This window comes from Budorcas taxicolor, chromosome 7 (genome assembly GCF_023091745.1).
Source record: "Budorcas taxicolor isolate Tak-1 chromosome 7, Takin1.1, whole genome shotgun sequence".
Classification (NCBI taxonomy): domain Eukaryota; kingdom Metazoa; phylum Chordata; class Mammalia; order Artiodactyla; family Bovidae; genus Budorcas; species Budorcas taxicolor.
The window spans coordinates 14,883,849-14,898,042 of record NC_068916.1 but is presented as its reverse complement, the minus strand read 5'-3'; the positions used below and the strand labels follow the sequence as shown (position 1 = coordinate 14,898,042).

General features: G+C 53.7%; 2 protein-coding genes across 2 annotated transcripts; both read right to left on the bottom strand.

The window, feature by feature from the left end:
- Positions 1–938: 938 nt before the first annotated feature.
- On the bottom strand, positions 939–1,996 carry ICAM4 (intercellular adhesion molecule 4 (Landsteiner-Wiener blood group)). Its single transcript, XM_052644232.1, has 3 exons — positions 1,621–1,996; positions 1,197–1,502; positions 939–1,057 (listed from the first exon to the last, which is right to left on the bottom strand). The coding sequence occupies exons 1-3, from the start codon at positions 1,994–1,996 to the stop codon at positions 939–941; spliced, it is 801 nt and encodes a 266-aa protein (XP_052500192.1).
- Positions 1,997–2,257: 261 nt separating this feature from the next.
- On the bottom strand, positions 2,258–12,889 carry LOC128050899 (intercellular adhesion molecule 1). The gene is made up of 7 exons (XM_052643339.1): positions 12,786–12,889; positions 10,563–10,823; positions 5,225–5,533; positions 4,575–4,856; positions 4,240–4,494; positions 3,859–4,107; positions 2,258–3,776 (listed from the first exon to the last, which is right to left on the bottom strand). Exons 1-7 carry the CDS (start codon positions 12,850–12,852, stop codon positions 3,601–3,603), a joined length of 1,599 nt encoding a protein of 532 aa, XP_052499299.1. The 5' UTR covers positions 12,853–12,889; the 3' UTR covers positions 2,258–3,600.
- Between the last annotated feature and the right edge of the window lie 1,305 nt (positions 12,890–14,194).

The following is a 14,194-nucleotide window of genomic DNA, read 5'->3' as shown; positions in this document are numbered from 1 at the left end:
GCTCTGGGTCTTGTATTTACCCAGCGTGCAGCAGGCACGTGTCTGCGCGGCGTGTGTGAGCTGGAGCCGCCGAAGAGCGTCCCCATCCACTTTCTGCGCGGCGGGCGGGGCCCTGGACCACACGGGCCTTGCCAGGCATCCGCTGCAGGTCTGGATTCTGTGTCCACCCGAGGTCAAAAGGCCAACTGTGATACTTTTGACCCTACCTCTGGGCCCCAGATTTGTACGCTCTCCATGTGCCCACCTGGCCGGGTGACTTTCAGGATGTTTCCAGGCTGCGAGTCTATGACACACACCAGCCCCCTCCCACACACACACCATATGGTTGCTCCTTCTCCTCAGTCACCACCCGGGTATCTTTTCTGCAGATCCACGTCCCTCAAAATATACATATGACCCCGCCCACCTGTGCCCTCCCTCTTAGAGCTAATAGAGAACTCTGGGGATTACTTCTCGCCCCGCCCCTGCCCTTCAGTAAAGTGCAAGGTCTAAAGGGGGCGGGGTAGGAAACTTAACATCCAATCAGAGCTGCCGTGTGGCAGCGCTGGAGCCAATCAGAAGAAGCCACACCAGGAAGCCGCCTTCTTAGATCTTGAAGCCCCCTAGGGCCCATGTTTTGCCCTTCTGCTCCTCACTGATAATGACCAGGAGAGAGGTTTTTACTACAAAAGCTGGCAATGCAGGGGGATTGGGGCTCCCGTATGGGAGACCAGAGTGAGGAAGCCTCAAGGGCCCTCAGGGAGACAAGGAACTTGGAGAAAAATGAAAGAGGCTAGGCCAAAAAAGAAGACCACTTCAGTCAAAGGAGGTGCCCTAATGGGGGAACTTTAAGCCCAGGGGCAGAGCTGGCTGAGAAAGTCTTTATTGATCCAGCCAAGGTTCCACCAATTGTCCCAGATTGCTTTTTCCTCCTGTTCAGCCTGCATGGACCAATGCCTCTATGCCGGAGGCTGCATCGATAGGTACTTTCGCAGAGAGAGGGCCCCCACGACAAGAAAGATCCCCACAAAGGCTGCGATGGAGGTAGAGGCCAAGGCTTTGGACGCAGGACTCCAAGCTGGGAATAGGAGGGGAGAATTCGAAACAGAGCGCTTGGAGGTGTAATGACCCCCATGGACATGCTCTAGCTTGGCCCGCGCCCCCTTTTGGGGTCATAACACCTCCCCACTCCTCCCAGAATTATAAGGGTGCCTCACCGGGGACTGGCAGCGTCACGGGTGCCGAGCTACTGAGGACCACCAGGCCGTCGAGATTGAGGCGGGCGTGGCAGGTAACAGGCTGCCCAAAGTCACCGGGCCGGGAGGGTAACAGGTAAGTCAGCGTCACGTTGGCCAGATCCAGGCCTGTGAAGCGCTCCAGGCTCTCGGAGTAGATGACTCGGCCACCGCGCCTCAGAGTCACCACGAAGAAGCCCACGGGGAAGACGTGCGTCACGTGGCAGCGCAGAGTGTAGTCACTGCCCATTAAGACCGGAGGCTCCAGGATCACACTGGTTGGCTGTTCTAAAGCAAGAGGGGGCCGGCTGGGCAAGGTCCGAAGGCTCCTCCTAGCGCGACTGTCAACTACCCATACTCCGTCCTCCTCCCCTCACCCCAGACCGGCTTGAGCCCTGTCCCTCACTGTAGGCTGTAATCCTGGCGGTGGCCCCCCGCGTTTCTCCCTCGCAGGTTACGAAGCAGTGCACATCGGAATTCCAGGCCCTCACATCCAGCAGCTGGTAGGATACCCAGCGGGGCCCACTGAGCGTCTCACCCCGCCGCAGCTCGGTGCGGAGGCTGGAACCCTCCGGGAGGGGGCAGCTGCTGCTGCAGTTGAGCCACACTGAGCCCCCCAGCGGCACTGCCTTGAAGTCGGGGCTTAGGCGCACCCAGAACGGTGGGTGAGAGCTGCCCCCCGGGCTTTGCGTCCGCGCACCCCGACGCCTCCGCGCGCTCCCGCCTCGCGGGTAGGAGGGCGACAGCAAAAGCAGAAGCAAGACGAGGGGCAGAGACCCCATGGCAAAAAGCCCGGACTGAAGGGCTGGGCGCCAGGGAGTCACGTCTGGCTCTGGAGATAAGGAGGCTCGTAGCACCTCCTCCTTGGCCCCACCCGGTGGGGAGAGTGGGGAAAGGGGGGTGAGAGAGAGTGAGGGGCCCAGGAGCCTTGCAGGATACACCCCACTCCCACAGCTTAACAAATGGACTCTCGACGCCATTCCAAACCAAACGTCATGTTTTTTTTCTGGAGAGGGATTTTTCATTTTCACTAAGTCTTCAAAGGCCCTAATAAACCTCACATTTGGATTAGAGCCTGAGGGCTGGGCCTTGAACCCCCAGCCTTTTCTTGGAGCAGGAAGTGGGAAAACTGGTAGAAGGGGCTCCAGCTGGACATGACACCTCGCCTCAACTCACACAAGGCTGGGAGGATGAAACAGCTTTATTAGCACAAGGGAGAGGCTTCCCATGCTGGGAGGGGCTACTCCCAGGCCTCTCCTCCCCACTGCCTGCAGGATCCTCATGGCTGCAGGAATTTGGAACTGTGTGGTCCCACTGAGGTGGAAACAGGAAGGGCAAGGCAAGGGCACATGGGGGTTGGGCAGAGTTTCGTGCAACCCTGTGGGGTAACTGTGAAGGAGTGAGCACCGACATTTAGGCCTGCCACCAAGTGTCAGAATCCCATGGACAGAGCAGCCTGGGAGGCTACAGTCCATGGGTCGCGAGAGTCGGACACGACTTAGTGACTAAACAACCACCAAGTGTCATTGTGAGCATTAGCAGAGATGCATATGGGTGGAGAGGTGTGTTGACAGAGGTCAGTGCTAATTCTGGGGTATAAGGGCTTGGTGGGTCATCTCTGGGCATGTCACCAGCAATACCCTATCATCATTACTAATCCCTTTCTAGGAGAAAGCAGCTTGGCCAATAGAGTGGAAAATCCTAGCCCCACTTAATCTTTTTGCCAGGCACTCTTGTGCAGTGCATAGCCAGAATAGTTGTACCTGACGACCCTGAATGAGATTCGACTAAGAGCTCCCTGGGGGCTAGAATCAATGTTCTTGTTTATAAGTTCTAGCCCCCATAGAAGTCACTCAATAAATAGCTAGTAGAAAAACCAGTGAATAAATATGTCATCATCAAGATTTGGGAACAGTCTGTGGACAGTAATGCCGGAGCTGGTTTCTGTTCAGGAAGTGTGGGGTTCTGTGTTTCAATGCTGCATGTGTCTGAGGAGGGCCACATCTCTCTTAGGACTGTAGGGCCTCAGCACACGCAGCAGAGGGTGAGTTTCAATGTTTCCCAGTTGAGTGTCCCCATGCTGGAGGTAAGGGTCTCCATCACATAGCCTCTGGCCAGGTCAGACTTTGACATCCCTCAGAGTCATTCCCTGAGTCTTGGCCCCTTCTTTTGTCTTAGTCCTGTGGCTCCAGGTCAGGTGTGAGGCCTGCGGGTCATAACTGTGCAAAGGCCATGACCCCAGATGCTGTTTGTCCTGAGTCCTCTATTTGGTCCTCTGGCATCCAGGGAAGGTGGGTGTAGCTTAACGGCATGTGTCCACCATGGGTTGATGCAGCCCCATTTGTCACGGCTCGGGGAGTTGAAGAGGTCCTATCCTGGGGTGGGCTCAGGGCGGCGTGGATTGAGCATTCAGTTTCAAGGCAGCCTCTTTTTGGGCCTTCTGTAGCTCGTATTTCTGGATCTTCCGCTGGTAGTTGTAGATATAACCAGCGGTGCCCAGAGCGCCCAAGATGAGGGTCACAGCTACCACCGGAATGACAATATCCACGATATTCTGGCCGTCTGTGGGGAGGACACAAGGCAGCGGTGAGTGTTGAGCTAGCCAAATTGCCCCTGCCCTGCCCATCCCAGAACTCGAACTCACAGAGCACGTTCAGGACCACTTCACGGGTGACTTCGCCACGAGCGCTGGTGGCCCAACACAGGTAGGTGCCCGCCACCTCCCGCGTGACAGGCCTCAGGTCCCCAATGGGCAGTGAAGCCCCGTCCCCTTTCCGGCTACAGTTCAGCTTGGGGATTGGGTTCCCCCTGGCCGCACACTTCAAGGTCTGCTCCGAGCCTTCCTGCCACGTCCAGTTTCCCAGGCAATCCCGCTGGTCTAGTCGGGGGCCGTCTGAAGAAACACAGCAAGATTGTGGGAGGGGGGTCAGTAGGGGTGAGGGTGGGCCTTGGAGGGCAGGAGCTCTTAGGGTCTTGGTGTTTGGGGCTTGGAACTTAGGGGTCATTGTCCAGCGGCCTCACTCACACAGGACATGGAGCTCCCGGGTCTGGATTTTGTGGACCTCCTGCCCAGCTATCTTCAGGGCAGCAGAGCAGGAGAAGTTGCTCCCGTGGTCGTCGGCACTGACGTTCAGCTTCAGTTGGGCCCTCGGACCCGGAGGCTCAGCTGAGACTCCGTTTAGCCTCACCACAGCTCCATCACGGGTCACGCATTCCACGGTCACAGTAGTCCATTCTGAGACCTCAGGAGGGCTCAGGGTCAGGGTGGGAAGTGGGAAGCCTGGAGGTGAGACACACAGTGAGCCCCGCCCCTGGCATTAGCCCCACCCCCTCGGAAGGCTCACTTGGGTTTCTACTTACTATACATGGTCACGCTGCCTCGCGTCCTCCGGACCTTCTCTCCCAGACTCACTGAACACCTCAAGGAATGGGTGCCCTCCTCATTTTCCTCTGTCCAGGCCTTGGCCAAGACAGAGTCACCATTGTACGTGATATTGGATTCCAGTTTCTGGTCCCCCAGCACCAGGTAGACCTCAGCATCCGAGGCTGGGAACAGTCCATCCAGCGTGCAATTCACCTGCCACCGTGAGCCTACTTCCACAACCAGGGGGGCCTCAAGGTGCGGGTCGGTCGATGGCATGACTGGTGAGACAGAGCCGGTGTAAACAGGGGGCAGACAGACATCCTGAAGCCCTCTCCTGGGCCATTTCCATCCCCCCAGGCTGGAACCCCCTCTTCCAGGGAAACTGGCTGGGTCACTCTTGTCTCAGGACACACGTACCACTTGCCCTGGGTCACAGCCTTCTCAGATCATCCTTCAGTGCAGGCACCCAGCCCAGAACATTCCACCCCAGTGGCCAAGAAGATGCTCTTCCCAGAAGCCTTTGCAATCAAGGTTGCCACTTTCTCAGCAGCCCCATGGCCAGGGGCCTCTCCTTCTCAGGGACCCCGCATCCCAAGCAAGAAATCCCCCTCAGTCCATCTTCTCTGCTGGCTCCCCAGTGCCTCACCATAGGTCTGGAGCTTCCTGGGGGCTGAGGTGTTCTGGAAGAGTTCCAGCCCTTGTGACCGCAGGTCCAGTTCCCAGCGGCAAGAGAAACTGGTGCCATGGTCCTCTCTTCTTGGCTGCACCATGAACGTGACCTCGGCGGGCTCCTCCTTTCCCACGGGCTGCCGGTCCAGCTCCTCCTCCCCTTGGAGCAGCACCATGGAGAGGTGGTGCCGGGGGCCCCCGCCAGACACCTGGCAGCTCAGGTTGAGTTCTTCACCCACAGGCTGCCAGAGGGGCAGGGGAGCCAGCTCCACGCGCTCCGGGAACCCTGCAGGGGAAAGAGGTGTTGTGTGAACAGGACAGGCTGGCTGCCTGCCCACAGCGGGTGTGTTGGGGCCCTGGACACACCTGCTCCAGGAACCTCACCACTTTTTCCCCAGAACACTCCCCAAACCACCTAAGCCAGATCGGAATGTTAAGAGCTTCAGGATAACCTGGTGAGACGTCCCCAAGTGGTTGTGAAGGAGGCAAAATAATTCTTTATTCACAGCAGCATCTGAGAGTCACAAGTGGGAAAGGAACTTAAAGGCTATTGCCAGGAGTCCCAGCAAATAAATACAGTATATTTAAGCTGCCCAGTCTCTAGACTTTGCTGTAAAAACAAAACAAAACAAAACTTCTGTTCTTCCTTCTCTCTTTGGCCATATTTTTCTGCATAGCATCTCTCACCTCTGAGGTATAAAATCATCGACTGAGTTCATTTGTTTCTCTATTATCCCTGCCATGGAATGTCGGTCCAGGAGGGCAGGAATCTTTTTTGTTGTTGTTCCCTGTTGTACTGTTGGCACACGGGAGGTGCTCTGTGTTTGTAGAAAGAATGAGGTTGGACTACCCACACCTATTTGAGGCCTTTCGGAAGCCTGCTTTTGAAGGTTCCCAAATAAACTGTCTGATCCCCTGAAATGTCAAAAATGTAAGAACAACCCACAGATGCTCAAAAAAAAAAGTACCCCCAAGTATCCCCTGAAACCACCATCTGTGAGCAGGGTATTCACAGGCCAGGGTCTCCATTCTGCATGAGGTAAGAATTCCAAGCCTGGATCTTCCTGCCAGTGGAAATTGCCAGCATGAGCTGTGGCTTAGCATTGAGAGCCCCCTGCTCTACCCTAGACTCCCCAAGGAGGCTTCCCACTCCTAGTCCCTTCTCAAGTGGCCCTGAAATGTCACTTAAACAGCAGTGATATTGGGAGTTGGTTTTAAGACATGAGTTCACCTTATCCCCAGATTGCCAACCCCCTGAACAAAGCAAACTTTCCTTTTCCAACCAAAAAAAAGAGAAAGCAGAGATCTTAATATGTTAGGAACCTAGAGTTGATTCTTAGCTTTTCTGCTTCTTTGCTATGGGTTATGGGGGAGTGACTTTGCCACTGAACAGTCCCAGCCCTTGTGGCTACAGAAACCAAGCCTCAGTTTTCTAAGCTGTAAGCTGGGACTAATGAAGGTAGGAGTAATATTATTTTTTTTAGGACTATTATTAATCCACTTCAGAAGTCGAGAGTGACTGTAAATGGGCATGAGGTTAATTTTAAGGTGAGAGATATGACAGATACATTCTTACAGTAGATTGTGGTTTTTCACCTCTATAAATACACCAAAGTTCATTGCATTGTTCATTAAAAGCTATTAAAAAAGAGGGGGTGAGAAAACCCCCAGACACTCAACTCTTACTTCTGACCATCTGTTGCAAACCCTTGCTTGCAGAGCTGAAGGCCTCCTCAAACCACAGTCCCCAAATGGGACTCACATCTGCAAGCGTAGCTCCTTGCCCTGAAAGCCAGATGGGGGCAGGAGGTCTGTTCCACCGGTATCTCTCCTTGACTCCCCATCTTTAGTCCCAAACTGAGTCCTGATTATTCCACCCTTCAAATGTTTGTCGGCCACTCCCTTCTTGTATGTGTCACTGCCCATGAGATGTGTGACCTGGGCTGGGTCCATAGCCAGCTGCTCTCTGGCCTCCTCTAAGTTCAACCCTCAGCTCTAGATCCCTGGCCTGCTCACACATCCTCCATGGCTCCCTATTTCCCAAAGGAGAAGTCTTAGCTTCACAGCCTGGCATTCGAGGTCCTGTCAGACTCAGGTCCAGTGACACTGACCTTTTGATAGTCAATCCCTCTGGTTTCCCCAATCCCAGGCTGTTTGTTTCTGCACTCCAAACCTTTGCCCAGTCCACTTCTTCTGACTAGAACACCTGTCTTTACCAACTCCTACATGTCCTACAAAGCCCAGCTAGGGATTCCCTCCTGCAGGAATTACAACTCCTTCTAGAGAAAGCTCAGCCACCCAGAGATGCTCCCTTATCTTTCCACTGGTGGTGGGGCAAGACCAAGCTATAGTGTCTCCTAGGTGACGCCTTGCTACTGGGTACGCCCATCTGTTCCATTTCACAGAGGTGAAAACTAAGGTAAAGTCTGGAACCCAAAGAAGGAGAAATATAGTAGTGCAAGGACTCAAACCTGGAGGGAGGGGTTCTCAACTCTCAGGCTGAGAGGCAGACAGTCCTGTGAGGAAGTTTCTGGGTGGGCGTGTGGTTTCAGAGGTCACTGGGAATGTTTGGGGACTTCCCTCACTTGGCTAGCTGCTGCTCAAACATCCTTCAAACCAGAAACAAACCTGATATTTACCCCAAAGCTTCTTTGACACAGGTACTGTGAAGCCAAAATGTCCTTCAGGCCTCACTGCATCATTAAATCCTTCCGAGGAGGTTTCAAGTGAAAATCAATCAGGAGCCATGGGTTCCCCTCTCGCTCCCCCACATTGGGGTCACCCAGTTAGTGAGGACCCTACTGGCACTAGGGGTTTCCCAGGTGGCTCAGTGGTAAAGAATCCATCTGCCAATGTAGGAGACAGTGGATGCTTGTTCAAACCCTGGTCAGGAAGATCCCCTAGAGTAGGAAGCAGCAACCATACCAGTATTCTTGCTAACAGAATCCCAAGAACAGAGGAGCCTGACAGGCTACAGTCTATGGGGCTGCAAAGAGTTGGACACGACTGAACACACACACACACACACACAGACATGCTGGGACTAGAACCCAAGGCTGTCTAATCCCAAAGCCAGTAGGCCAGTCCTCTTTCTTTCCTCCTTTTTTATTTTCTTCTGTTTTCATTTGAAATTCATGTCTCTATTTCTTTACCAACTGAGCTATCAGGGAAGCCCAAATGAATAATACAGTATCCATGGAATTCTCCAAGCCAGAATACTGGAGTGGGTAGCCTTTCCCTTCTCCAGGGGATCTTCCCAACCCAGGAATAGAACCCAGGTCTCCCGCATTGCAGGTGGATTCGTTTTTCCAGTAGTCATGTATGGACATGAGAGTTGTACCATAAAAAAGCTGAGCACTGAGGAATTGATGCTTTTGAACTGTGGTGTTGGAGAAGACTCTTGAGAGTCCCTTGAACTGCAAGGAGATCAAACCAGTCAATCCTAAAGGAAATCAGTCCTGAATATTCATTGGAAGGACTGATGCTGAAGCTGAAACTCCAATACTTTGGCCACCTGATTTGAAGAACTGACTCACTGGAAAAGACCCTGATGCTGGGAAAGATTGAAGGCAGAGGAGAAGGGGAAGACAGAGGATGAGATGGTTGGATGGCATCAACGACTCAACGGCCATGAGTTTGAGCAAGCTCCAGGAGTTGGTAATGGACAGGGAAGCCTGGAGTGCTGTAGTCCATGGGGTTGCAAAGAGTTGGACATGACTGAGAGACTGAACTGAACTGATTTATTGCTTATATTCATGTTAACTCACTGTCACACTTCAAAATGCCCAAAGGAAACAAAAGGTACACAGAGAAAACTAGGCCCTCTGCCCTCTCCCAGACCTCCCCAGCTTCTCTCCTCACAGCCAGCTATTATTCTTATCTACTGTGTTTCCTTTCAGGGCTCTTTAATGCAGAAACACAGTCTTCCTCACCTAGCCCCTGTGGCTCTCTAACACTGTGGTAGGTGTACTACTGATTCTGGACAGGACCTTACTTCTTTTGAACTTGACAGTACACGTGGGAGTTTCCATCTCATTCTTTTTTAAAAAATATTTTTAATTGTTATACTAAGAAGCAGAAAACCATAAAAAAGTAAATGTGCAGGTTAACATAACTGCTTTAAGGTTAGGACTCTTGTAAATACTACTCAAAATAGAATTTTTTTAGTCACCCCAGAAGTCCCCTAAATGCCCCCATCAACCACTAGCACACTCCCTCTGCTAGAGTGACCACTATCCCACCTAAAAAGATGGAAACAAGCCAAATGGCCATCAACTAATGGGTAGATAAAATGTTCTACATCCATACAATAAAATATTATTTAGCCCTAAAAGGAATTAAGTGCTAATACATGCTGCAACATGGATAAACCTTGAACAGTTCGAAAAGTGAAAGAAGCCAGATACACCAGCCCACACACTCCACGATCCATGTAAAGGAAATGTCCAGAATAGGGAAACACAGAGACAGAAAGCAGACTAGTCATTGCCAGGGGTTGGGGAGAGTGGTCTCCTCCTTCTTTTATACAGTTGCATACTATTCCAGAACGAACAGCTTGCTTTCCCCAGTTCCCTACATTTGAGTGGCTTGCAAACTTTTGCGCTTCCAGATCAAGCCACAGTGAATAACCCCGTCCCCTCTCAGTTCCCTCATGGGTAGGAACATCTATAGGCCCAATTCCCAGGAGTGTGTTTCTCTATCAAAGGACCCCCTTATGTGACATTTTTGAAGACTGATACCCCCTCCCCCACTGGAAGTTGTGCTTTCTGCGCCCCCACACTGTCAGCAATGTTCTAGGATAACCTCCTTCCCCACACTCTTGCCACCACAGCTGTTGTCAATTCTCTGGATTGTTGCCAATATGTGAAAAGGGTCATCTCAGGGCTAATTTTAATTCTCATCTTTTTTTTCCCCCCCGCTTTGGCCAAGCTGTGAGGCTTGCAGGATTGTAGATCTCAGGGATTGAACCCAGTCCAAGGTTGTGAAAGCCTGGAATCCTAACCACTGCCGGGAAACCCCCAGCATCTTTTTCTAAAGAGTCAGATCTATGACCTTGTCATCTGTTTAAAGAGGCCTAGAGAGCCAGCATTCTTGAATGTTCTGATTCTCTGACCATACTCCAAAGGCACACCCAAGGAAGTTCAAGGAAGGGTTCCAGACAACAATGAGACTTTCCGAAGACAGACCCCCTGCTCTTCAGTGAGACCCTGCCTTCACCCACCAAGTCATAAAGGTTGTTCCAACCTGCTGGGGACTCCCCTGTCCACTTCCCCCACCCAGTCTGCCTAGTCCAGGCCCTGGACCCAGCCACTCACAGTATATGGTGAGGTTCATCGAAGCTACAATCTGTTCCCCGTGACAGTTTGAGTAGCACAACGGGTTGATTTCTTCTTGCACATCACTCAGTTGAAAAACCTTCCAGTTGAGCCCACGGCCCACTTCCTCCTTGTTTAATACAGTCTCTAGGCCAAACGTTGTCTTTTGGTCACAGGAGATACTGCAGTTCACTCTCAGGGAGCCTCCACGGGGTATGATGGCTTTTGAAGGATGTATTGATATTTCGGCACCTCCAGACCCTGGAATCAAAAGGGGGGTGGTCAGGCATGACAGCTGGGGCTCATCAATATTAATGCATCCAGCCCGTGCTGGGGACACAGCATTGAACAAGACAAAACTCTGCCTTCAGTGTGGGAGATAGAAAAATTCATGAGTAAACAACATAATTAACAACTGATGCTGACAAGGGTTTTGGCAAAAACAAAATGGGATGAGAGAACAGACCGTGCCTTGGTGACTGGGGAATATGTGAGCAGAGATTAGGATGAAGAGCAAAAGCAAGCCATTCCAGAGAAAAGGGAAATGATCTCCGGGAACAGCAAGTACAGAGGTCCTGAGGCAGGGTGGCTGGAGCAGAGTAAGGGGATAAGCTGGGGGGGAAACAGGGTCAAGAGGATCATGCAGGCAGGGTTAAGCCATGCCAGGGATGTGGTCTTCATTCTGAGGAACTTCTAAGCAGACGTGGAGGATTTTAGCAAAAGAGGGGCATGAAGTCAGTGTATGTTTCAATCCCAAGAGGTCAAGGAGAGGGAGCTAGCCCTTCAGGGGTGAAAGGGCTCCAATCAGGCTGGTCCCCACTCCCTTGGACAAGTGGTTTCCCCTCTCTGGGCCTCACTTTCCTCTATCTATAAAGTGGGCAAATACAGTCACCACACCTTCCGCTGACACAAGCAACTCCTAGCACAGGGCAGGTAGGCAGTGGCTGCAGATAAGAAAGAGGGGGTCTGTTCTGATGAGCTCCCTCAGACCATGGCACTTTCAAAGCTGAAAAAATGTCTCTCTGAGCCCATCCATCAGATTTCTGCCTTCAACTTTGGGTCTACTCCATCTGGGATGGAGGGAAACAGGAGCTCTTTGAATTCTCCAAGGATGATTCTGGAATCCTTCTCATTTCAGAAGGAAATTTTGAGATCTGAAGGGATGTTGGGCCTTCCCAGGTGGCACAGTGGTAAAGAATCCGCCTGCCAGTGCAAGAGATCCCTGGGTTGGGAAGATCCTCTGGAGGAGAAAATGGCAACCCACTCCAGTATTCTTGCCCGGAAATCCCATGGACAGAGGAGCCTGGTGAGCCCCACACACGAAGGGAGGTTATTCAGCTCGAAAGGGGTAGACTCCAGATCAGAGTCTGAATTAGAACTCTTTGTTGAGCTGGTAACCACGGTGTGGATTTTTCACACTCCTGCTTTTCGAAGTGGCCACCATTTGAGACCAGCTGTCCGGCTTCTCCTGGGCTTCCCCGGTAGCTCAACAGTAAAGAATCTGCCTGCAATGCAGGAGCTGAAGGAGACATGGGTTCCAGTCTCCCAACCCAGGAGGCCGGGTTGGGAATTCAGTATTCATGCCTGGAGAATTCCATGGACAGAAGAGCCTGGCAGGCTACAGTCCATAGGGTGGCAAAGAGTTGGACACGCCTGAAGAAACTTAGCACAGCACACAGCCCAGTTCCCCTTCTCTCCTTCCTCCTAGCTGGAGGTGGGGAAGAGCTGCTGGGGCATCCCACTTCTTAACCTCTGCTCCCTGGGCAAGTCAGCCCTGGAATTCCCCCGAGCAGAGTCCTGGACTTCCCCCTAGGGGCACGGGTTGAGGCACAGAATGTGCATGGCGGGGTGGGGGAGGAGGGGTTCCAGTCTACCTAAAGGTTGGGGCGTGTGTCTACACCGTCAGACCACCTCCTGGGGCCAGGACACAACCACTGCGAGGTGGCCGCTGTTAAACGTCTCCATTTTACAGCGGAAAACCTGTAGATCCTCGGGAGGGGCAATCCGCAGTCGGAGAGCACAGGATAGAGCCATGAAGGGTCTGGACGGGAACCCTCGGCTGCTGACTTTCAATCGGTGCCTCTAACCCCAACTTCCCAGAAACACTGACCTAAGTACGAATGGCCTTATTCCCAGCCAGTCGGGAGCTGGTCCCCCCACGGCTTCGGGGCGCGCCTCGGATCCCGAAAGCTGACTCGACGGCAGCCCTCACCCCTGACTCACCTGGGAGCAGAGTCCCGAGCAGGACCAGGAGCGCAAGCAGCGCGGCAGGGGCGGCGCCGGGAGCCATCGCAGGCGGAGGCGGGGCGGAGTAGCTGGGGCGGAGGCGCGTGGCTAAGACTGGCGCCCAGGCCTTCGCGGGTCCTTTTATATTGCTGGGCTGGCCGAGGGGGGCCGAGGGGGCGGTGCTTCCCGGAAACCTCCTGCTTTCCCCTCCGGAACAAGGGCCCTGGCATTTCCGGATTGAGAGGGTGCCTGGCCAAAGTCAGGTTGTCCCCCTCGCTGGCCGCTCAATACCGGAATTTCCAAATTCAAGTCGTGAGGGCTGCCTGGCGGCAGCAGGCAAAAAATAACCCGAGGACGGCTCCTGGAGCTAGGGTTCCTGTCCCCGGGCCAGGCTAACCTTGATTTTGCGTTTACACTGCGCTAAGCGCTTTATTGGATCTTGCCAACCACCCTGGACGGTAGGGACTGTTATCGTGTCCCTTCCACGGAGGGGTAGACTGAGGCTTCCAGCTTCGAGGACATTCGAACTCAAGTCTAACTCCCCAGCGCAAGCAGGCCTCTAATTGAGTGGACCGTCCCTCGCTTCGGGGGGCCCAGGATCCTCCTGGGCGCGATCACGGGTGCCCCTGCCCTAAGGGGCAAGTACCCGCCCAGATGACACCGAGATTTCTCGAGGAGCGACCGCAGCAGGCCCAGGCACTTCCAGGCGCCTGTGAACCCTGGAGGGGAAGACTCAAGGCGCATCACATCCGGGGCGCTGCGTCCCCCACGAATGGGCGCTCCTACTCCCCCACTCATCGCTTCCCCTTTCGGCCTGGACCTCGGCCACGGGGGCGTCTTTACAGCTTCCAGGAAAAAAAAAGAGAAGGAAGCCTCGTGGTCCTGACACAGCGAGTTGCTGTTCCCAAGCTCCGCGGGGAAACTGAGGCCAAAGACCTTGAGCGGGACGGTGAGCGGGGACCCTCGGACCCTTGCCCTCGGCAGGGAAACTGAGGCAGCTCTCAGACCCGGAATGGGGGAGGAGAGGGGGCGCTCAAACCCCCGCCCTCTGCGCGCAGCTTCTGAAACTCCAACCCCAGGTGCCAGCACTAAATCTGTGCGGGTGTTCTCTCGGGCTTGTTCTATTTGCATTTGTAGGGAGGGGGCGCGGGATGCTGGGAGGTCCGGCGCTGCGCATTTAAGCTGCTCGCGAGCCATCGCCCCCCGCTTCAGGCCACGCCTGCGCGGGTGATCCACAAACTCGGCAACCGCCCCTTCAAGGCTGGGGATCCTGGAGTCTCCAAGCGCGGAGCCCCGCCGCCTAAGGCTTCCTGTTGTGGGGCGCGCGCCTCGTCGCCATGGAGACCAGAGAAGGGCCAAGAAGGTCGCGCGGCAGACGGGGAAGGGAGGATCACTCAGGGACGCTT

What these genes read in the sequence shown, in the direction of transcription:
- ICAM4 (XM_052644232.1), bottom strand. Translation starts at nt 1,996, where the DNA reads ATGGGGTCTCTGCCCCTCGTCTTGCTTCTGCTTTTGCTGTCGCCCTCC. An exon ending in CGCCAGGATTACAGCCTACA is followed by an intron (nt 1,503 to 1,620) that starts GTGAGGGACAGG and finishes CTCTTGCTTTAG; the next exon opens with AACAGCCAACCAGTGTGATC. An exon ending in CGTGACGCTGCCAGTCCCCG is followed by an intron (nt 1,058 to 1,196) that starts GTGAGGCACCCT and finishes TCCTATTCCCAG; the next exon opens with CTTGGAGTCCTGCGTCCAAA.
- LOC128050899 (XM_052643339.1), bottom strand. Translation starts at nt 12,852, where the DNA reads ATGGCTCCCGGCGCCGCCCCTGCCGCGCTGCTTGCGCTCCTGGTCCTG. An exon ending in GCTCGGGACTCTGCTCCCAG is followed by an intron (nt 10,824 to 12,785) that starts GTGAGTCAGGGG and finishes TTTTGATTCCAG; the next exon opens with GGTCTGGAGGTGCCGAAATA. An exon ending in CAGGAAGCTCCAGACCTATG is followed by an intron (nt 4,857 to 5,224) that starts GTGAGGCACTGG and finishes CTGTCTCACCAG; the next exon opens with TCATGCCATCGACCGACCCG.